Genomic DNA, 24,180 nt, shown 5'->3' on the forward strand with positions numbered 1-24,180 from the left:
TTTTTCACTTTTTAGTTTTTCTCTCCATTTTACTATTGAATTTTTTTTTTAACTTGTTTATGCTTTGACATCAACTCTTGTCGAAATGCTGACACTTTTACACGTTAAAAAAAGAACGAGCCAGTTCAACAAATAAGGCCCAATAAGAAGGTGAAGTGTCTCCCGGCTGTTAGCCAGTTCTGGAGTTCTTTGACTCCCAGGGGCACGGAAAGGACTGTGTGCTTGGTCGTGTCGAGAGGGAGACACAGACTCGGCCTTCGAATTGGCCAGCCTGGTGACCAGCGAGCCCGCCCCTCCTTCCCCCTCCCGCGCTCACACTCAGGAAGCAGCTGGCTACAGGCCGGCCTTCGCGGCCGCACACACATCCACTCTCCTCCCAGGCCGCCTCCTCCCTCCCTCCCCCTCTCCCTCTCTCTTCCCCCTTCCCCTCTCCTGCAGCCGCGTCCACACTGCGCCGCCAGGGCAGCCCAGAGCGCTGCGCGCACGGGCACCAGAGCTGGGGCCGCCACCACTGCCCCTCCCCGCAGCTAGGTTCGCTGCCCGCGGCCGTCTAGGCTCGCACCAGCGTTCCCCTGACGGAACCCGCCGAAAGCAATTTAGCCAGCATCCCGAACCGGCCCCCAGACGCACCCCAGGCCCAAGGCAAGGATGAGCAAGACGCGTGAGGCACAAAGCCGAAACTCAACTTTTTAAAGATATTATTTGCTTTGTGTGCGTGTGTGTGCGCGCGCGGGGGGGTAGAGGGAGGGGGAAGCGGCAGAATGAGCTGATGCCGAGGGTACAGCCACCCCACTTCTGCCTGCCTCCTCCTCCCCCTAACGCTACTGCCCTAGCACACGCGCGCGCACACACTGCACTTGGGCCGGGTTTCGGCGCTCTGTCCCCCGGCTTGGATGGGAGTTTTCATTTCCGAAGGAGGCAGAGCCAGGCGAGCGCGCTGAAGGGCTGGAGCCCCAAGTTTCTACTCGCCAGCTTTGGCTGCCCGCTGTCACTCGCTCAGGCTGGCCGGGGGAAGGGACCCGCACGCCAGGCTTTGTTGTGGAAATCCCGGGTTACCTGGTAAGTGGATGCCATAGGAACTTTGCTAGTAGGCGAGTCGAGAGAAGCCGGGCGCTTGAGAGTGGGGGAGTTACAACGCTCAGAGATACAAACTAGGGATTAGAAATATTTACACTCTGAGCTGCTGGCGTGGTTTAAGAATGCGGGCACCCCAACACCCATATTCTCTAAATGATCTGTTTACTGAGATAGCGATTCTCAATTAGGAATCAAGCTGTGTTCTTGTCAGTTGCCTAAAAGCATTGAAAGTAGAAGAGGGAAAGGAAATCAACAAGGTTTTAAAGTTTTTCTATTTAGGAAGACTTTTTGTTTTGGGCTTTTCTTCTAAACTAGAGGGTCCAGAAGGCTACAAACTTAGGGCAAGTTACGGTACGCAAGGGCATGGTCGCGCACGCCACCCATGAGTCCCTCCTGAAGGGAAACTTGGGAGAAGTGGGAATTGATGGGTTGACATGAGGTCTCTCTCCCTCTTTCCAGTTCCACGTGCTTGTGGAGCTCTAACGAAGGCTGTTTTCCATGCTGTGTCTCACCCAATTCGCTGTCTCTCCCTATTGCCCAGAGGTCCTCCGGTAAGGGGATACATTAACTCCTTGTGGGGACGGGTCCAGCGACTCGCAGCTGCCAGGTCTTGTAACTAGAACTATAACCCACACCGCAAACTGCGCAGATTCAGACTCTCACACTCCCCACCAGGTTCGTCACCTCACGTTTACATTTTTATAGGGCTCGACAAAATGTCAGCACTGTTTGGAAAATGTCTCAGTCTCAGGGACTTTGTCCTGCGCAAGACTCCAGTCCCTATAAATGACCCTGTGTGTATTTTGAAGTCGCCCGAGGCCGCTTTCTGGAAAGCGTGAGTGAGCAGCCGGCTTTCTCCTAAACACACACCTTGCCTGGAGCGACACTTCCAACTTACTCACTGGAGCCGACAAGTCACTTCGGTGATGAGGAAGTCACCCAAGTGTCTGGAAAACTTGGCCCTGACGGATTTGTCATCCTATGGATGATTCAATTAGGTACCTGTAGGGAGAAACTTTCTGAAAGGTCGTCTCTGGTTTCCCGGGTCGCACGCTCGACTTCTTGGGGGTGTCTAAGAGGCAAGAAGTGAAAGAACAAGGATTATTAGGACGCTAGCTCGGTGTGGGCTCTGGGCCACGCAGGGCGTGCGGCGCGGGGACGTGCACTCCCGGGAGCGGCGAGCAGGGCTGCGGCTCCCTCCGAATTTCGACTTGGGCTGGGCAGCGCGCTGGTTTCTGCCTCTTCGGCTTTGCAGTCGCCGACGTCGGCGGCGCGCATTCGGCCCCGACTTACTCGGGACTGCGTTGCACAACAGGAAGCCTGAACGAGTTTGTTTTGTTTTGCTGCGCTCGCTTGCGGACAAGGCCGAGGGTTAGGGGCAGAGGCGGCCAAGGAGTAACGGGGTCGCAGCAGCGCATCCCAAGCAGGGCTCAGTCGCCTCAGCCCCAGACCCGCCCCTCGCTCCTTGCCAGAGAGCCCAGGGGCGCGGGCCTTGAATCCCCGCAGGCCAAGATGGGGCGGGGTGGGGGGGGGGTGTGCGGCGTGGGTCATGAACTGATAAAGGCTGCCGTCTCCTGCCCTGCCTCATGCTCTTCTTCACCCCTCACCACCCGCTTGGTATTCCTCACCCCCTTACTACGCTTTCCCGGGGGCATCATCTGGGCGGTCGTCCCAGCAGTATCTAAACCCAGGGCAGAAGTGGAGGGTACTTCCGGAAATTCGAGACTTGCGGACCCCTCTTACGTAGAAGAGGGATTTGCACTCTCTCCCCACCTATTTCCAGGACTTAGCATCTCTCCTGAGTTTGGGCCTGGGGCTCTGGAGTTTGAGGAGAGGAATGTTCTGCAGCTCCCCCCAGTGGACCAGTTCCCTTTAGGTTGTGGGAAGAGGGAATTCAAGTAAAGACCATAAGGCTAGATGGGGATCTTGGTGATCACCTACAGATGAGGAAACTGAGGCCCAGAGACTTTCAGGAGTTTTGCCCCAGGCTTCAGAGCCAGTTGTCACAGTCTCAGCACTCAAGTTTCCCAGTTCAGAGAGCATTTCTTGGCCTGAAGGTGAACTCAAGACAAATGCAGTCTCATTCTGCCCGTTCTGAAAGCTTTGATGAGTCATGATTTCTGCCTTGGGAGTTAGCCAGATGTCTGTTTCCCTCTGTGTAGCATATCCCCACTGGACCTCCTTTTTTACATAAATGGGGAAACTTTTTTTTTTTTTTTGGTAAAAGATTGATTTGTGTTGGTTTAAATTTTCTCATTCCTTCTTTTCTTCCTCTTCCAAGTTTTCTTAAGGTGAAGTGTGAAACAGGTGCAACCTGCAAAAGTTTGTAGAAAAAAGATCTGCCACAATGAGTGTTTGAAGCCATTTAGAAACAGGAGTGTGTCATATTAGATGTTATATTTGCAGTTGGGAGCTGTTGTAGTTTAAGGATCACCTTTGAACGCATTACAATTTTCATATGTTTTCACTAGTCGTCTGTGTAGCCAGACTAGCACTAACATTACCTTGAAAAGGAAGAATGGGGGATTTCTTTTCCAGTCACTTTCAAATTCCTTTCCTTATTGGTAGTTGAAGTCCTTTCCTTTGTTGCTCAGAGGACTCAGTAATCTTTCAGTGTGAATAGCTAAATCTAATTGCTGCTCTAACTCCCTCTCCCCTTGGTTCACATTAAGCCAGTTTTAGAGAGCATCTTGTGGCTGGTCCCTGATCTCATCCAAGTTCCTTAATAGTAGTGGGTATGTTGGATATTGAGTACTTGGGGTCAGATGATGTTCTTGGGAGGAAGTGATCATGATTCTGAATAGAAAAAACAACTTTTTTGGGGAGAGGGATGGACTCCAGGGTCCACCTAACGGGTGACATTCCTATTAGGCCAAAATAGGCAGTGTGGGGAGGTTAAATAGCAGCAAATTATGTTTTGTACTAGCCTTGCCTTCATTTACGGAGAAGGCAATGGCACCCCACTCCAGTACTCTTGCCTGGAAAATGCCATGGACAGAGGAGCCTGGTAGGCTGCAGTCCATGGGGTCGCTAGGAGTCAGACATGACTAAGCGACTTCACTTTCACTTTTCACTTTCATGCATTGGAGAAGGAAATGGCAACCCACTCCAGTGTTCTTGCCTGGAGAATCCCAGGGATGGGGGAGCCTGGTGGGCTGCTGTCTCTGGGGTCACACAGAGTCGGACACGACTGATTTATATGGCAGAAAGTGGTCTTTCCGTCATTTCAGAAGATAGCTTAGTGTTCTCCGTCTTTTTTTTCTCAGTATTCTTTTCTGCTAGTAAATTAATTTGATGACATTCTTTCTGGTGTTGTCTCTCTCATATTGTAGTTATTGATCTCGAGTTGGAATGTTAATTTGTAGTTCTTCCAGAATATATGAGGATTCTTGAGGGAGAGAATTCAGTAAGTGGCATCCTATGCACATTCTCTTCCTTGAAGAAATCATTTTCTGTGTTTCTATAATTATTTTCTGTAGAGATTATTATGAAGAATGCTGAAATGCAAGACTTGACATTTAACTTTCCTCAAAGTTTAGTTGGGTCATAGGCTCAGGACTGAAAATAAAAATACAAACAAATGGCATATAGAAAATCTGTGCAATAAAACTGTGCTGCCTTATGCTTTCCAGGAGGGTTAAATTTACAGTAAAGTCTTTAAAATGACATTAATACATAGTTTGATTAAACTGAACACAACTGAACAAATAGAACATTACCAATACCCTGGAAACTTGACTCTTACTTTCTTCTCATTACTGTCTTCCCCCATCTCTTGCGGCCACTGTGTTCTCCTCAAGAGTAATGACTGCCTTAGCTTCTAACAGATGTAATAATTTTGCCCATTTTTTATGCCTTATGTAAGTGGGGTAATTCAACATGCACTCCTGAGTTTGACTTCTTTTGCTGATATAATAGCCTTTTAGTAGGTCAAATAATTTGGACTCCCCTTTAAAGTTTAGGGAAACAATTTGGCTTGCAGAAATTTGTTGTTCAGGCATTACTTAATATGATAGAGTTAAGGAAAAACACTAATGAAACAGAAGCCCTGTTCTCTATCCTAATGACCGTCTGATTAGGGAGACTAAACAGATATGAGTGAAACCATAAAGTGAAGCCAGCTTAGGGTGAGCCAGGAGAATGCTGAGGAGCAGCTTCCACCATGACAACCCAAAATGCATTTGGCAGTCTCTCTGTTAGGACCAACAACCCCCATGACAAAAAAATGCCTGGTCTCAGTACTGAAGTGACTGTATTTATTTTGTGGCTTTCAGCTAGGATTTTTCATTGTTCACGGGTATGCCAAGATAAAGACAAGAATAATATGCCTGTTCAGAAGAGTGGGATAGACTTTTTATGCTGCTTTGTTCTAATAGAGAAAGGAATAGACTAGGAGGAATAGACCAGGAAGCACACAACTGTAATTAAACTGGTTCCACAAGACACAGAGCTTAGGGTTTATGGTCACACCTTACTTAGACTATATTTATTCAGGCAATACATTATAAATATAGGATATGAATATATAAGTGTATAATTATATATTGATTTATATGATAATTTTCAGTATAAATAGCCAGTACAATGTGATAAATACAAGTGTAATAAATATATGTGCATAAATGTATATGAAAAGTCAATATATATCACATATGTAGTGTGAAAAATATAAATACATAGGTATATCAGGTAATTTATGTACCTATAAGGACTGGAGAGAGCTTGATAAATTATACAGAGTACCAAAACTTAATGAAATTAGAATTTAGACAGGAAGGTGAAACACAGGCAAATAACTATAAGGCAATGTGGAAAGTTATGAATGTTAAAGGAGATGTGTATAGAGTGAAATAGTCAACATTTATCACATCCTTCTAGGTACCAGGCACTGGGCTAAACAAGTAACATGCATCATCTCATTTAATGTTCTGTAATGCTATGAACTAGGTGCAATAGTACAATCCTCACCATTTTACAGATCAGTGATAGAGGTAGATTAAGAGAGGATCAGAGAAAGCCCAAGGTGGGGTGGGCCTGGAAGGTGACTAGAATCTGGATTTGGGGAAGGAGAGGGCAGAAGAAGGGAGGAAGGGAAGGACCACTCAGGTGGATTCAAAGACAGTGTATAGAATGAACAGAAACAAGGATCCAACCATGTTCTACTTTGGGAACAAAATCAGGAGACTGAGTTGTAAAACTGAGATAATGAAGGCTCTAAGTAGTTGAGCACAGACTTGAAGTAAAGAAAGCTGGTGTGGGGCTAATCGTGTCTGACATGATTTCTTTAGGCCAAGAATGGGAACAACTGCACATTCCTTTGGGTGCACCAAGTCTTGCTGAACTCCAGATGAGCAGATAGGATTACAGTGCAAGATCAGCCCCTGTTCCAGGCTCCTTGATAAAAAGATCAGACTTTCTCAGAGTCGGTTATTTCTGAAGCTCTAAGCCAGATCTATGAAGTTTTGTTTCTAGGCCTGCTGGATACTGTACACAGAAAATTAATCAGATGCTAGGGTTATGTATGATTTCTTGTTATTCCTGTGTGTGAAGAAATGGATTAATGTTTTCCCAACCTTTGCAGTATGACCAATAGATTCCACTTCTGTCTGTAACTGACTGAGTCATTCATGTAGGGCTTCTTTTTTTTTTTTTTTTTAAATAAATATGTTGTCATATTGGTTAAGGGCCTAGTCATTGTTGCGGACGTTCATACTTCTGCAGTGATGTCAGTGAACATAATTTAACTTGTATTAAACTTCTGTCTACCAACAGCTAAAAATAGTTACACTGGTTACTTTTCAGCAATAACTAACTACACTGAAGGAAAGAAATCACTCAATTATACATGTGATAGGGATAATTTAATATACTTGAATATTTTGTTTAATGAGTGCTAAATTAAGTTTATTTCTAGAATCTCCATAGATAGATGTTTATTACCCCTTTGAAAGAATTGTGAGTTTTAGCTTTGCAAATAGCTATTCACATGGCTGAGTGATTATTTATGTACACTAGGTGACCAAGAATGCACTTTAATTTGCCATATTTTCAACCTATGTATCTCCTTGTGTGAAAATGGATTTTTTTTTTTTAAATAAAAATCTCCAGCCAGTTACTTTTCTTTTATATTTCTGAAGAAGCCTTTGTGTCTCAAACCATGGCCATGTGGTGTTCACTTTTTGCAATTCAGGTAATTAATTCAGTGGTGACATCATTGGGAATGTGTTCATTTTTCCATTTCAAATTCCTCCTCATATGATCTTATGTTAACTCATAAGAACACGTTTCAAAAAAACTCAGTTCTTGAGGACAGGTAATTTAAACTCCCCCCGCCCCCTTTCACATTGTAAAATTGAAGTTTTATTTTAGGGAAGGTTACCTACCCCTTGCAACAAGGAAGATATAAAATTGTCAATCATCGTGATCTCTGATTCTGTCAGTCAGTCGGTTAACTGGTATTTGTAGAGCACAACTGATCAATTGATACTAAATAAAAGGCAAAGTGAAAGATAACAGCGGTAGGAGTGTGCGTGTTCGTCGCTCAGTCATGTCTGACTCTTTGTGACCCCATGGACTGTAGCCTCCTAGGCTCCTCTGTTTATGGAATTCTCCAGGCAAGAATACTAGAGTGGGTAGCCGTTCCCTTCTCCAGGGGCTCTTCCTGACCCAGGGGTTGAAGTGGCGTCTCTTGTATTGCAGGCAAATTCTTTACCATCTGAGTTTCCAGAGAAGCCCCGGTAGGAGTATAGCTTTGTGCTATTTAATTCTTATTTTCCATAAAGCTAAAAATGTCAAACATTTAGATTTTCTCTTCATTACAGCTATATTATGGGGTCTGTTTTATTTTGGCTGTTTAATTCTGTCTGTTTCTACAGATTTTCTTGGTAGGTACCTGGGCTGGCAGATAGTCTCAATGCTTTTATAACAGTAGCTTTTATGTGTTTTTTGTCTGTAACCCACCAGAAAATATATTTTTTTTTATCTTACCCAGAGCACTGTGCATGTAGATATGCAGACATATACACCTGCAAATCTCTGAAATGAAATGATTCTTAACTGTTAATATATTTGATGCACATTGATAACTTCTGTTTTATTCTGCTGCTGTTTTACTCTAGTCAGTTCTATTTCATTAAAAAATGTTTCTCCATTAAATAATTGATTTCAGGGCTCACCAGTGGATTTTGACCAATTTGAAAAACAGTACTTTAGAAACAATACTTTGTTAAACATAGATCTGAACTTACAGCCCATATTCAACTTGGACCAATGCTTTGGCCAGGGCATGGTGCCTTTCTGAACTTACCTATGTTTGTGTTAAAAATCCTTTTCATTTCAAGTTTGTTCTCATTTTGTGTGTTTTTTTTTTTTTTGCAAATGACTAATGGAATCCCTAACTATCCCCCTCTCTTTTGCTTCTTTTGGTAGGGTCATGCTTTTCTAGAATTTGCTGTACTCATTGGTGAATTCATGACTGAGGCAAAGTCAATGAAACACTTGTAGGTAACTACTACTAAAAGTAGTGACATTTAATAAGTTAGGGGGATATGAGAGTTGCATAGATGCACTGAAGTGTAAAAAGTAGATTCTAAGAAAGGTTATTGAACTTCTAATATTGTCCTCCAGCAATATTTTCCTGAAGGTCTAAACTTCTAGAAATTTATAATCACTAGCATTGTTTTGACGGAGAAGGCAATGGCACCCCACTCCAGTACTCCTGCCTGGAAAATCCCATGGACGGAGGAGCCTGGTAGGCTGCAGTCCGTGGGGTCGCTAAGAGTCAGACACAACTGAGCGACTTCACTTTCACTTTTCACTTTCATGCATTGGAGAAGGAAATGGCAACCCACTCCAGTGTTCTTGCCTGGAGAATCCCAGGGATGGGGGAGCCTGGTGGGCTGCCATCTCTGGGGTCTCACAGAGTCGGACACGACTGAAGCGACTTAGCAGCAGCAGCAGCAGCATTGTTTCGAAGGTTTTCAATGCTGCTTACGATTTTTAAGTTAGGGTTAACTAACTACAGAATAAATTCCTGCATTAGATTTGGTCATGTTTTCCCCCATGCTTTCCCCTTCCCTCTCCCTCCTCCTTTCTGTTCCTCTTCTCCCTCTCCCTTCCTTTTTTTCCTCAGTGTCCTGTCCATATTTACTATCCACATTTTTAGTATCATAGCCACTCATATGATTAAAAAGGCACTGCCAGATATTTTACTCCATAAACTTAGGGGAAGATTATTTTTATTTTTGAGAAAATTTTATATAAAAAGTTAAAATGTTTATCTCTAATTCAGTAGCAAAGAGTTGGAATCACAGATAAAACAATGTCAAGAATTCTATTAAATGGGATCCATAAGTTCATTATATTGTCTTTTTTGAGTGGTCTTTGGTAGAATGGTTTGAATTTCTGAAGGGAACACTGATTTGTCTTTGTACTTTTAATTGAAGTATGGTGTAACTCAAAGCTAAACCTCTTTAATTTTATTTTAATGGTGATTATATTGTTTGAGTAATAGCTAAACATCTTAGTATTCAAAATAAATATGTTAATATTCTTACATTACCTATATTAGACCTTGGGAGTGCCCAAGTGGCCATGTGGTCTCTATGTACTAACTACCAGGTGTAACCTCCTTGACTTTTCACTCCACATCCTAATGACGTGGAATCATTCCAGCTCTGTTTCTGTGTAACTTCTGTTGTAAATTCTGTGAGTCTGTCAGTCTCACTGTATAAAGTTATGAAACCACAGAAATGATCAGCTATACTTTGTGCTGGTTACTTAATATACTTTCAATTTAGAGAAATGATATTGTACACATCCAGTGCATTTCCTCTATAATATCCTCCAGCTTCACAGGCACATGTTTGCACTTTTCTGTTGTTAAAATTGCAGACAAGAGTAATTTTGATTTATTGGTGACATCTAATATAGCTGTGTTTATATTGTTGCCAATAAAATGACTTACACGATTGGTTTTTGTTTATACAATCTTTTCTGAGGAGTCAGTCACCTGTGTTAGGACAAGGTACATTCTGCTTATTAAAATGAACTCCTAGGATCTAAGAACATTCAGCTCTATCTGTCCTTGATTGAATTGCAAAATGTGCTTTACACTGCAGCCGTGCATGAGAATAACTTATATTACCTATCAATAGGCTTTTCATTTCTATATTCTTCTGGCTACAAAGCTGTAACTAGAGAAACCCATGGGAATAGCACGGACCTATTAGTGATCAAGGCAGCAATGTTGAAAAGGCAACGTTAATGAAATTATACAATCATTAACCCGAAGGGGAAAAATAAAAGGAATCAATAAAAACTCTATTTTAGATGGTTTATATGTATATATAAGAAGTCAGCTCAGGGGCGATTTGTTTGCTGACCAGTGTTTTGTGTCTCATTATCAGGTTTTCTGTGCAGGGTAAGAAATGCTTGTGGCATAAAAGGAATGGAAAATGTAACAAAGGCTAAATGTAGCCTAAGGAAATGAAATGATGTATGAAAATTAATAATTAACTGGCTCATCAGATGAATTATGACTCTAGATGAGTCTATTAATAATATTAAGTAAGAAAGGGCTTTTGGATGTAAATGGACATTATGGAACTAATATTTTTGGAATTCTCTTGAAGATATGAGTTAACATTGCTTTTTAAAATCTTTTAACCTACAAGGCACAGTGCCTCGAGCGTTGGGTAGAAGGTAGAAGTATGATCTTGTATTTTGATTAAAGTCATAGCTTTTCTAGAAATCTATTGAAATTATCATTAAATGATTTTGTGCCTTGGTTTCCTGAGGAGTTAAGTAATTTCCTCTCTGACCTGACTTACAACAGTGTGTTTTAAGAGTTTTAATGTGGTCGAAAGGAAAGATTTATTAACTTATATTGACTCATAGCAGAATGAGTAAACATTTTCATTGTTTTAACCAATGGAGTATTAAAAATCTACATGTGTTAATATGTCATATCCAAAGTACACCAAATTTATCCTTCTGGATATTCCTTGCTTTTTCTTTCTACTTTTTTTTTTTTTTCTGATGATGCCTGGATTAGTCATTGAATGGAGGACAGAAGAGAAAGTAATACTGGAGAACGTAAGTTTTTAAAGAGAAAAATGCTCTTCCAGTGGAATCCTACCAGTCAGGTTTTGATAGTGATTAGTTGTGATTTTACTTTCTGGCCAAGTATAGGACATTTTAACTTGGATGTTCATTTTTCAGGGTGAATGTTTTCTTTCAGCACATTGCTGATGTGGAAGCCTCCTATCAGTTCTTGTTTTGATGGAGTTGGTAGAGATTGCTGTTCTTTGTTGCTTTCATATCCACCCAATCCCTTTGATTTAAGTGCCGCAGACACAAAATCTACATATTTGGGCTTCCCTGGTAACTCAGGGTAAAGAATCTGCCTGCCAATGCAGTGGACATGGGTTTGATCCCTGGTCCGGGTAGATCCCACATGCCTCAGGGTAACTAAGCCTGTGGGCAACAACTACTGTGCCCGTGGTCTAGAGCCTGAGAACTGCAACTGCTGAAGCCCATGCGACCTGGAGCCCCTGCTCTGCAAACAGAGAAGCCACCACAATGAGAAGCCCCCACTCACCACAACTAGAGAAAGCTCGAGCAATAACCAACACCCAGCACCGCCAGAAACAGACATGTTTTAGAAAACTACACATTTATCCTTCATCATAGTTAATGAGTACTTTCTATAATCTTCCTTTTCTTAATTATTGGAAAGAACAAAATTTCAAGTGATTATCACCAAATTCTTCATCTTTTGTGGATGAAAAACTGTCCAGAGAAGTTATAAATGGTTTGCCACAAGTAAAACTCAGGTCTCCTAAATTCTCGTTGGGAATGCTGTTTACTCTGACTCAGTGAGGATGGGTTTTTCTTACAAGTTAGTTGTTTATTCCTTTTTTGTTACCAAGTAGGCTCAAAATTACACATGATCATATGACCTAGCCAAAAAGCACATAGAATACTATATAATGTGAATAAACAAATTGATTTTTAAATTCTGGTATCTAATGTTTGAAAAATCTGCTTGTATAATTAATGTGAGAACTGGATTATTTGGCATATTTTTCATACAGTTTATTTTATTTTTGTCTTGAGGCTGGTTTTTCTCAGCTCACACAACATTGACCTATTGGTTTTTCTTTATGGTATTAATCACTTTACTTTCTGGCTGTTGCTTTTTTAGTAATAAAATTTAAGTACATTTTTTGTTGTTGTTTTTACTTTCACCCTAAAGCTATTTAAAACAGGAGTGTGATTTATAAAAAATAAAAATAAGATAAATATTCAAGCAAGTTTGAGTTCTTATAACAAGTTCTTAGTGCTTTAATTATTTTTCCTCTTACAAACTCACCTTCTTAATGGTCTAGTACTTACATGTTTTTATCCACATTTTTGATGAGAATTCCTGCTTGTATATAATCTTACTGCCAGAACTAACTCCTTTATTTTTAAAAACCTGGAAATGGGCACAGTCTGCAAATCTGCAGACACTTGTCACCTGGACCATGGTCTTAGTGACTCATATTTCCAGTCATGTTGTATAATTCTTTATTTTCAACAAATTGCCAATACAATATATTTATTTGCCTTTTTTTTGATTGGTGCTGAATAAGTGCTTTCTTGTGTAGGGTTCAAAGTGCTTCAGAAAACACCATTTTATCAATGAGTGGAGAAGAGATGGACAATATCATCTGGCAAAGCACAGAGACATTAAATGACTCTTGCCCACAATCAACCAATGAATCAGCAGACCAGCTGGTAATACACTTGAGTTCTTCTAAATGGGTGCAGCAGAAAAGGCATTGGGATTTTTCCAGCATTTAAAAAAAAAAAAATCTTACAACCAGTCTGATACAGGGTTATTTCTTATTGTTTCATAAATAAGCTTAAATGATGCAGGTTTGAATAATCTGCATTGCATTTATTTGTCCCTTCTTGGCTACTGTAGTGGAGGGAAAGATAGGAATGAGACCTAGGATTGTTTCTGAGGACTAGATGGCATTTAAGTATTAAATGTGGTAGACTGATAGAATTATTAGTAGAATGGAGACTTGATAAAGTTAAAGAAAGCATTCTAGACTTATATTGTTGGTGATCTTAGAAGTTCCTCAATACATGGACATATACAGTCAACTTTGCAGAAGGCACAGTGAATGCTTGGCTTGAAAATTAAATACTACAGATTTCCTCCGCTATCTGAAAGTAAAGTGGTCATAGGTCAACTGAAATGGCATAAAGTTAAGAAGCAATTACTTAGGATACATGTTGCTAAGGGATGTACAAAATAAACTGAGATAAAGTACAGATGCTCACAGACACAGTTTGATGCTATGGAGGCTTGAAGTTGAGATGCTGAGTATTGTTCCTAGGGAAAGGAGCTTGATGCTACCAATCTCACTGCTCGGGATGAGGACTGCCTCTGTAATAGCCCCCTGCAGAACAAATGCTGAATGATGTTTTTGTTTTTCACTTTTTTTTCTTTCTTTTTTTTTTTTTTTAGGTTTCTTTTCTTTTTTTTTTTTTAAATTTTATTTTATTTTTAAACTTTAAAATATTGTATTAGTTTTGCCAAATATCGAAATGAATCCACCACAGGTATACCCGCGTTCCCCATCCTGAACCCTCTACCCTCCTCCCTCCCCTCCCCTCCCTCTGGGTCGTCCCAGTGCACCAGCCCCAAGCATCCAGTACCGTGCATCGAACCTGGACTGGCGACTCGTTTCATACATGATATTATACATGTTTCAATGCTATTTTCCCAAATCTCCCCACCCTCTCCCTCTCCCACAGAGTCCATAAGACTGATCTATACATCGGTGTCTCTTTTGCTGTCTCGTACACAGGGTTATTGTTACCATCTTTCTAAATTCCATATATATGCGTTAGTATACTGTATTGGTGTTTTTCTTTCTGGCTTACTTCACTCTGTATAATAGGTTCCAGTTTCATCCATCTCATTAGAACTGATTCAAATGTATTCTTTTTAATGGCTGAGTAATACTCCATTGTGTATATGTACCACAGCTTTCTTATCCATTCATCTGCTGATGGGCATCTAGGTTGCTTCCATGTCCTGGCTATTATAAACAGTGCTGCGATGAACATTGGGGTACACGTGTCTCTTTCCCTTCTGGTTTCCTCAGTGTGTATGCCCAGCAGTGGGATTGCTGGATCATAAGGCAGTTCTATTACCAGTTTTTTAAGGAATCTCCACACTGTTCTCCATAGTGGCTGTACTAGTTTGCATTCCCACCAACGGGCAAGAGAGTTCCCTTCTCTCCACACCCTCTCCAGCATTTATTGCTTGTAGACTTATGGACTGCAGCCATTCTGACTGGCGTGAAATGGTACCTCATAGTGGTTTTGATTTGCATTTCTCTGATAATGAGTGATGTTGAGCATCTTTTCATGTGTTTGTTAGCCATCTGTAAGTCTTCTTTGGAGAAATGTCTATTTAGTTCTTTGGCCCATTTTTTGATTGGGTCATTTATTTTTCTGGAGTTGAGCTGTAGGAGTTGCTTGTATATTTTTGAGATTAGTTGTTTGTCAGTTGCTTCATTTGCTATTATTTTCTCCCATTCTGAAGGCTGCCTTTTCACCTTGCTAATAGTTTCCTTTGTTGTGCAGAAGCTTTTAAGGTTAATTAGGTCCCATTTGTTTATTTTTGCTTTTATTTCCAATATTCTGGGAGGTGGGTCATAGAGGATCCTGCTGTGATGTATGTCAGAGAGTGTTTTGCCTATGTTCTCCTCTAGGAGTTTTGTAGTTTCTGGTCTTACATTGAGATCTTTAATCCATTTTGAGTTTATTTTTGTGTAAGGTGTTAGAAAGTGGTCTAGTTTCATTCTTTTACAAGTGATTGACCAGTTTTCCCAGCACCACTTGTTAAAGAGATTGTCTTTAATCCATTGTATATTCTTGCCTCCTTTGTCAAAGATAAGGTGTCCATATGTGCGTGGATTTATCTCTGGGCTTTCTATTTTGTTCCATTGATCAATATTTCTGTCTTTGTGTCAGTACCATACTGTCTTGATAACTGTGGCTTTGTAATAGAGCCTGAAGTCAGGCAGGTTGATTCCTCCAGTTCCATTCTTCTTTCTCAAGATAGCTTTGGCTATTCGAGGTTTTTTGTACACTTTTTTTTCTTAAGAGTGAAAATCCCTCCTCAAATTTCTTTTGGTTAGTGAAAACAGTTACTAAGATAAATCTTCTGAAAGTGATGTGGCATAAAGTGAACTTTTGAAAAGCAAGGGATACCTGTATTTCTGATTTTCTAAAATGATAAAGAAAAAAGAAAACCCCCTCACAAAAAGTTTACCATGGTTGATATCCTGTGCTCAGTGATTTATGGAACATTCTTTTGGGAGTTGAGTTGGAAATATTCATCTAAGACATTGGATCATAGAAAAAAGGAGGACTCGTCCAGTTGAGGATATCTGGCCGTTACTACTTTGCACCCAGTCTGTATTGTCCAACGTTGGCTTCTTTCCATGACTGTCATGTTTACTTAAAAGAATTCAAATTGTGACTGAGTCTGTCATTTATTGGGAGTAGTGGCACTTAGTCCTTAGTCATGGCATGACATACATTTTGGGGAACTGTAGATCAAGAGAGGAAAAAGCCTTTCTGAATGATTTGTAACCAGGGAGTACTGACACACAGATGGATGATGCTGTCCTGTGGCCATGTCACTGCTTTTGGTTCTCCCTCTGCCACTTGAGAAAGAGGGTGGTAGGATGGCAGATGGCAGCTTTGTGGAACTCCTATCAGTTTACCGTGCGTGGTACATGGCGAACATACTCACCTTGAGAAGGGTTGTTTTGTCCTTATGTTCTCTGTAGAGCATTTCACACAGCCTTATCCTTTTCTAGGATCTTACTGAAAGGTGAGAGTATTGTGATGTTGATTATATTTTCATCCCCATCAACTCAGGATCAATATAGAACTAAGACTCTAATGCTGCTGTAAATATTTAGATATATGAAGCCTTTATGAAATCCCCATGCCTATTTCAAAAAATCTTTTGTTAATCTAGGAACCATGAGGAAATTGCTTTGTTAATGTCCTCACAATCGCATTTAGAGTTTGTATCATCTTTCTGTTTGTTTACTGGAACCTTTGGGCAGCAGTCTTACAGCTCATGAAGGTGATGCATTTGGGTTTCCCAGGATGCACCGTAGCAGTGGAGCGAAGTAAGTTCCATTTTGCGAGCTGGCACCAGTAGATTGGTTGTAGTTGCCAAGAGCACTGTATTGAGAACGGTTCAGTGGCAAACAAAACAAAACAATGCAGTGATCCATAATCCATGTCTACCATGAATGCAGGAGGGGAGAGTGCCTGCCAGTGAACCATGTATTCGATAACCATGTTCTACATGAAAGACTGTTTTGCTGAGTGCTTCCTGATATGAATGCTACACAGGTTGAAAACTCATTGTAACTTATTTTCCTTTTTACTTTTAAAAATGCCTGCATTTATTTTTTTAAACAGGCTAATAAACCACACCATGGATAACTTATTGGACTTTGCCTGAAAGGAATCATTAGTGTCATTGGATATTTGACCAACCTGGCTACAGGTTTTTTCAGAATGAATGGAAGGTCATGCAGCATGAATCTCCAGCGGACATCAGGAACCCCACAGGGGCCTGGGATGGTCAGTGGCCAACACATCCCTCCCATTCAAGCCCATTCGGGGACTCCTGGCCCCTCATCCTGTGGCAGCACAACAAGCTCTGCCATTGGAAGCCTTGCTAACAGCCTCCATCTCAAGATGCCCTCAGGAGGAGGGATGGCTCCTCAGAGCAACGTGAATGAGAGCCCCATCCATCTGCCTGCCTTGAGCCCCCGGAGGCAAGTGCTCACCAGTGGGAAGCCACGTTTCCAGGTCACCCAGGCTGGAGGCGTGTCAGGGCCACACACATTAAAGCCAAAGCAGCAGCAGTTTGGAAGCCCCTTTCCTCCAAATTCTGGGAAAGGTAGGATTGTCTTTCTGGGATCTTTTAAAAGTGGACACTGTTGTTTTTCTCTTCCTTGTCTCTTCTCTGCAAGCAAATCCTATGGAAAAATACATGATTCAGTGTCAGGGTCAAAGTCTCATAATGATATGTAGCTTCCTAGGAAAGGATGTGGATGTGTACATTTGTGTGAGGACGAGGGCACCACAGTGGTAAGTGTATTGTTTCATGGACTGTGAAACAGTTGAAGATGAGATGGAAAGATTGAAAACAGGGAGGTAGCATAAGTGTCATAGAGGAAAACAAGAGCGTGTTTAGCAAGACCCTGCCCTCTGGATGCACAGAGCTCCATCTTGTCTTACCAGGAGCTAGATTCTGCAGGCCATGGAGGAGATGGGTGACTGCAGCTGTCATTATGTTAGTTGGATGCTAGAAGAAAGGTGATGTTTGGAAGGAAAAGGATTTAAAGTGGAGAAGTTTTAATACCCAATAAAATGAGGAACAGGTACATAAAATGATAAAATATTCTAAGAGCAAAACCTATAATCTTTATAACATAGCTAGTGACAATAGAGAAAGCAGGTAGAAGAGTATATTGAAAAGATGTATGTCTGTACTTGTGGAGAACTTGAAAAACTTGCCAATTTGAGAGAGATGAGTGCAGAGAGAATGCTTCCAATTCAGTAGATTTTGAATTACCATAGCTTTTATTTTTTTATTTTTTTTTAAATTTTATTTTATTTTTAAACTTTACAATATTGTATTAGTTTTGCCAAATATCGAAATGAATCCACCACAGGAATACCCGCATTCCCCATCCTGAACCCTCCTCCCTCCTCCCTCCCCTACCCTCCCTCTGGGTCGTCCCAGTGCACCAGCCGCAAGCATCCAGTACCATGCATTGAACCTGGACTGGCGACTCGTTTCATACATGATATTATACATGTTTCAATGCTATTCTCCCAATTCTCCCCACCCTCTTCCTCTCCCACAGAGTCCATAAGACTGATCTATACATCGGTGTCTCTTTTGCTGTCTCGTACACAGGGTTATTGTTACCATCTTTCTAAATTCCATATATATGCGTTAGTATACTGTATTGGTGTTTTTCTTTCTGGCTTACTTCACTCTGTATAATAGGTTCCAGTTTCATCCACCTCATTAGAACTGATTCAAATGTATTCTTTTTAATGGCTGAGTAATACTCCAATAGCTTTTATTTTTTAACCATAGATTTTGAATTAAGAATGATTGTCAGAGAATAACAAATTATTTGAATGACTTGCTCTGTCTAGAAACTGATGTTGAGTTAACGAGGTTATATTGCTAATGATATGTGTATCGGGGCTAGAAAAAGGAGCATGTATATTATGCAAAGCATAGCTTTGTTATATAGCAGAGCATGATTATATTTTCCTCTAGATATTTTTACCATGTATTTTTAAATGCCTATACTCAGTGTTTATGCATGTGCATTCTCAGTCATGTCTTCCTCTTCCCAACCCTATGGACTGTAGCCTGCCAGGCTCCTCTGTCCATGGGATTTTCCAAGTAAGAATACTGGAGTGGATTTCCATTTCCCCCTCCAAGTGTTTATACCACCAAATAAAATTACTAGCAGCCTTGTAAGTGGCTATTCACCTAGTTAGCTCATAACTTAGCCAATTATGATGAATAATGGTTTATATCAGGCAGGTAACCCCAAAGTTGTTTGTTTTAGTGTCTGTGTATTTCTGAGTATGGAAAAGTTGATATAAATGGATAGATTAAAAAAACCTGAACATATGTGTAACTTTTTTTCTTTTCTTTTTTACTTATTTATTTTGGTCTAGGTTTGTTTTGAGTTGTTTTATTTCTCAGAGCTAACCGATATCTAGTGTAAGTACAGGAAAACTTTCCCTGGGGGCTGCATCCAGAATAGCCCTGCCATTGTTGGGTTGCTATGTTCATGGCATGGCAAGCTGAGCTTCTTAATGTCAAGCTCATGTGTTTGTATTTACAGGGGCTGAGGCCCAGTACAGTCTTTCAGCTCGTGCTTGACTAGTGAACTGTAGCTTGCTTTTATATATATTTGTGTTTGAAATCCTGACTTGCAGGAAATAGTGGTGATAATATTAAAAACTTGTGCTTATTATATAATAACTTAGCATGTGTTAGGCATTGTGTTAAGTGCGTTCCAATACATAGTCTCAGTTATTCCTCACAACACTCCTGAGATGTATGCTATTGTTGAATAACTGACAAAGGAATTAAAGTCTAGAAAAAAATAAGTAACTTAAGCCTTGTCAGGCAATAAGGAGTTTGAGAATATTACTTTGATAGTGACTAGATGTGTTTATAATTGTAGTCATAGTTGATTAAAAAAAATGTTTCAGGTACTTAAGGAATAACAAACTCTCACGGCCAGTTCATCGTGGAACTCATGTAGAAATTAGCACTGCTTCCTGATTCTCCTCTTTTTGATTTTCTGGCTCCTTGCTTAACTTCCAAGCTTGCAGTGTCTTTTCTAGATCTGCATGATTGGGGCATGCAGGGACATGGGTAAGGAGTTGAGGACAACTGAATTTTTATTCTCCCTCACCTTACAGGTTGGATACCACTAGTGGTCTGGATGTTACCAGGAGTGGCTTGTTGTGTCCCTTTCAAATCTTGGTTGATAGTTTCTAAACTAAGCCAATAACTGAGAATGGTGATCTGGAACTGTTTGAACGTCATCCAGTCATTTGTTCTACAAATATTTATTAAGCATATGTTATGGGTGAGCTACTGTTTGGGGGATTTGTTGCTGTTCAGTTGCTAAGTTGTGTCCAGCTCTTTGAGAGCCCACGGACTGCAGCATGCCAGGCTCCTCTGTCCTCCACTCTCTCCCAGGGTTTGCTCAAATTCATGTCCATTGAGTCGGTGGTGCTATGTAACCATCTCATCCTCTGCCGCCCTCTTCTTCTTTTGCCTTCAATGTTTTCCAGCATCAGGGTCTTTTCTAATCAGTTGGCTTTTTGCACCTGGTGGTCAAAGTATTGTAGCTTCAGCTTCAGCATAAGTCCTTCCAATGAATATTTAGGGTTGATTTCCTTTAGAGATGACTGTGGCTTAGATCATGAACTCATTATTGCAAAATCCAGACTTAAAGTGAAGAAAGTAGGGAAAACCGCTATGGACGGAGGTTCATAACATTGTACAGGAGGCAGTGACCAAAACCATCCCAGAGAAAAAGAAATACAAGAAAGCAAAGTGGTTGTCTGAGGAGGCTTTAAAAATAAATGAGAAAAGAAGACAAGTAAAAGGCAAGGGAGAAAGGGGAAGATACACAACTGAAAGCAGAATTCCAGAGAATAGCAGGGAGAGATAAGAAGAGCTTCTTAAATGAATTTTAGGGATGTGATAGGCAATAAAACATAGTTCTGGCCCTTAGGGAGTTGAGAATTCAGAAAAATAAATGAACATTTAAAATAAAGCGTGGTTGAGGGAGATAGGGCAACATTTGAAGGGGTTCCCAGACTGAGCTTGAAAGGTGGATCTGGGAGAAGAGTAGGGTATCTGGACAGATGCCTAAAGAATGAGGGGCTAACTTTACAATCACAGGAGAGTATGTCCTCTGTGTGTGTTTGTGTGTGTGTGTGTGTGTGCGCGCGCACATCCACATGCCTGTGAAGGGACAGGGACTATCTGGAATTTGCTCTGGGTAGAGAGAAAAGCATGCTCAAAACCTGGAGGGGAGAGACCATAGTCCATTTCGTGGACTTCTATCTGGTTTCACATTGAGGGGAGGTGTGGAGACCTGGGTAAGAGATGAGGCTGGAAAAGAATAAGCAGCAACCAGGTGAAGGGTCATGAGTGACATACTAAGGAGTTTGGATCTATCTCGAGGGTACTGGCAATCTGTGGAAGGATTTAACCTCGGGGTTGATGTGATAAGCTTGAGACTGACATCTCCCCCTGACTTTGCCACTGCTTTCCCGTGCACTGTTGACAATGTCATGATCCAGAAGGATAAGTGCCAAAGAACTTGTGACTCTGTGGGTGTATTAGAGTTTTTCAGAGACACAGAACCAATAGGAGGTATATCTATTTATCTTTCTATATATTGCCAATAGAATAAGTTACTTAGGGATTGTCATACAGACAAACATCTGACTTGAAGACTCAAAAATTTCCAGTTGGAGCCTCAGGAGAAATATAAATTTGATTTTAATGTTTATGTTACTTAAGGATTGAGTTCTGTTCCTATGAAAACTCAAATAGCCATGGATTTAACATTGTAGAGTGTGGTTCCCGAATGGTGTGCCAGGTGCTCTGGGGTACCACAGGAGACTCAGAGGGAGCTATGAGACATTTTAAATTTTGAAGGAGACATGGGATATGTGACGTCCCTGCAGGCAAACCACTAGTTTGAGGAGGTTCAGTTTCAGCATTAGATTACGGTATGTTCTTTTTGGTGATATCGTAAATTGAGAAACTACATAATTGGTAGTTGTGACTAAGAAAAGCAAGTAGTTTGTACATCTATGTTCAGAGCAACATTTTTCACAATAGCCAAAGGTAGAAGTAACTCAGGTGTCCATCAGTGTAAATGAATGGGTAAACAAAATGCGTCATATCTATCAGTTCAGTTTAGTCGCTCAGTCATGTCCGACTCTTTGGGACCCTATGGACTGTAGCAGATATAGTCATACTTATACAATGGAATATTATTCAGTCTTCAAATGGAAGGAAATATGACATATGCTATAATATGGATAAACCTTTAAGACATTATGCTAATGAAATATGCCCGACAGAGAAGGACAAATATTGTATGATTCTTCTCATATGAGGTTCCTACAATAATTAAATTCATAGAGACAGAAAGTAGAATGGTGGTTACTGTGGACCAGGGAAGGAGAGAATGAGGAGTTATTAACTAATGGGTACAGGGTTTCAGTTTGGGAAGTTGATCATGGTTTCAGTTTGGGAAGTTCTGGAGATAGGTCTTGGTGATGGTTGTACAACAATGTGAATATAGTTAGAGCCACTAAACTGTACACTTAAAAATGGTTAAAATGGGAAATTTTATGTTACATATATTTTACCACAATAACAAAAGCAAGTGCTCAATGAAAATCAGTGTGAAATAGGAGGTGAAGGTGGTGATGTTCAATCTGATTCCAAGATTTGAGGACGCGACTTCACTTTTACTTTCACTTTTCACTTTCATGCATTGGAGAAGGAAATGGCAACCCACTCCAGTGTTCTTGCCTGGAGAATCCCAGGGACCGGGGAGCCTGGTGGGCTGCCATCTATGGGGTCGCATAGAGTCGGACACGACTGAATCGACTTAGCAGCAGCAGCAGCAGCAGCAGAAGGCATGATTGAAATGCACATCCCATTAATAATTGTGGTTATTTAAAAACGAAATAAAAATGATTTTAAAAATTTGTTATTTTTTCAAACAGATAATAAGTTATTAGTACATAAATACTATTAAGTTATTGACACCTAACTACTTGTAAACAGAACTATTAGATGTTCCTTTTGGCCTAGGGGCACCATGAAAAATTTGCTGAGACACTAAGAATTCCATGAACTGAGAGCATCTGGGAACCTGTGTCATAGGAGTTCATTTTTCCCACAGAAAGAGCAGTTAAGGGTGGGTGACTGCTGTTAATGGTTACAAGCTCGAGGAAGACAGGCCCATGATCATAACTGTCTTTGTTAGAAAAGACAAAAGGTTCTACTCCTTTGGAATCTACCTCTTTTCATTGTCTTTTCCAGAAACTGCATTCAACTACTTCCGTTCATAGGTAACTAATCTCTTAAATAAAACGTATTATTCATTCCTAAATATCTTTCTTTAAAAGTTGGATTTTTTTTTATTTCATTTTGTATTACCTTCTATTGTATTTTACTTTTTGGCATTTTCCATCTTTATCTCTAAAGTAAGCTGAAATACTTGGAAGTAAGTTGCAGACCTTGTGACCCTTTACTCCTAAATTCCTAAGCAGGTATCTTTCATGCTATATACCTAAAATACATTCATCATAACCAAGAAATTTAGCTTTGATACAACAGTATTACTTATAAACAGTTATATCTTAAAATATAGTTCATATTCATATTCATTATGTATTTTATTTTACTTAATCATGATTTATAATATAAGGTATTACTCCCTCCCCCTTATAATCCAGTGTTATTTGTAGCCATTAAAAAAAAAATCTAGGATCTAATAAAAGATCATCCACTGCGTTTGGGTTAAATTTGGTTGTCATATTTCTTTGGTGTCCTTTAATTTGGAATGACCTAATCTCCCTGACTTTTTGTGTGGTTTTCATGACAAAAATGTGTTAATATTTTTAAAAGTTCAGGGCAGCTGTCTTGTCTCACAACCTGCTCAGTCTGGTCATTTTGTCATAACTGGGTTCAGGTTAAACATTTTTGGCAAGAATGCTACATCGGTGATTTGTGCACCACCTGTTGTGTTATGCCAGAAGGCACTAAATGGTCATTTGTCCTAGTATCTGTAATGCTGCTTTTGGTTGTCTAAGGTGGTGTCACTAGATCTCTACATTGTAAAGGACACTTTTCAAAATTAACAAATAATCATATGTGAATATCTTTAATAACCTTTCACAGGATTTATTGATGATCTTTGTCTCAATCAGTTATTACGTTGCTGATTGCATAAAGGTTACTTTCTAATTTTATCATTCCTTCTATGTTTATTAGCTGGTCTTCTTCTGGAAAGGAGAGCTTCTCTCCCATCTCTTTTAGTGTCATTGCAGATTCATTTATTCTTTTAAAAAATTCACTGTGCTATAACTCATTTCCATCACTATTTTTTCTGATGGTCAAACTGTCTCAGATTTGACCGATGGAAGCCCCTTCGGGTCAGTTCTTATGTCCTTTTGACATGTTCCCATTAAGTTCTTCCTTACTTTGAGACACAAAATATTCTAGCCTCATTTGTACTTCCCTGCCCCAGACCTGGAATCAACCATTTGGGAAACTGGATGAAAGGGTATTCTTACTGGCTCTGGGATATCATTGCTTCTAGGTCCTTTCTATGGACAGAGTGAGGAAATAACACCAGAACAAGGTAATGAGTTCCAGTTAAAATATAACATCACAGAGTTCTTCCTCACACT

General features: G+C 40.5%; 1 protein-coding gene across 6 annotated transcripts in view; it reads left to right on the forward strand.

The window, feature by feature from the left end:
- GLIS3 (GLIS family zinc finger 3) overlaps window positions 1-24,180 on the forward strand; it is a 695,814-nt gene that overhangs the window by 192,550 nt on the left and 479,084 nt on the right. For 2 of the 6 annotated variants that reach the window (XM_070794225.1, XM_070794226.1), the window contains one exon: window positions 16,591-17,077. In XM_070794225.1, coding sequence (XP_070650326.1) covers window positions 16,690-17,077 — 388 coding nt within the window. In that variant the 5' untranslated portion in view covers window positions 16,591-16,689. Of the gene's footprint in view, window positions 1-333; window positions 1,060-12,728; window positions 12,859-16,590; window positions 17,078-24,180 lie in introns of those variants that run through there. The other 4 variants (XM_070794227.1, XM_070794224.1, XM_070794228.1 and 1 more) reach the window with 4 other exon arrangements.

This window comes from Bos indicus, chromosome 8 (genome assembly GCF_029378745.1).
Source record: "Bos indicus isolate NIAB-ARS_2022 breed Sahiwal x Tharparkar chromosome 8, NIAB-ARS_B.indTharparkar_mat_pri_1.0, whole genome shotgun sequence".
Lineage (NCBI taxonomy): Eukaryota > Metazoa > Chordata > Mammalia > Artiodactyla > Bovidae > Bos > Bos indicus.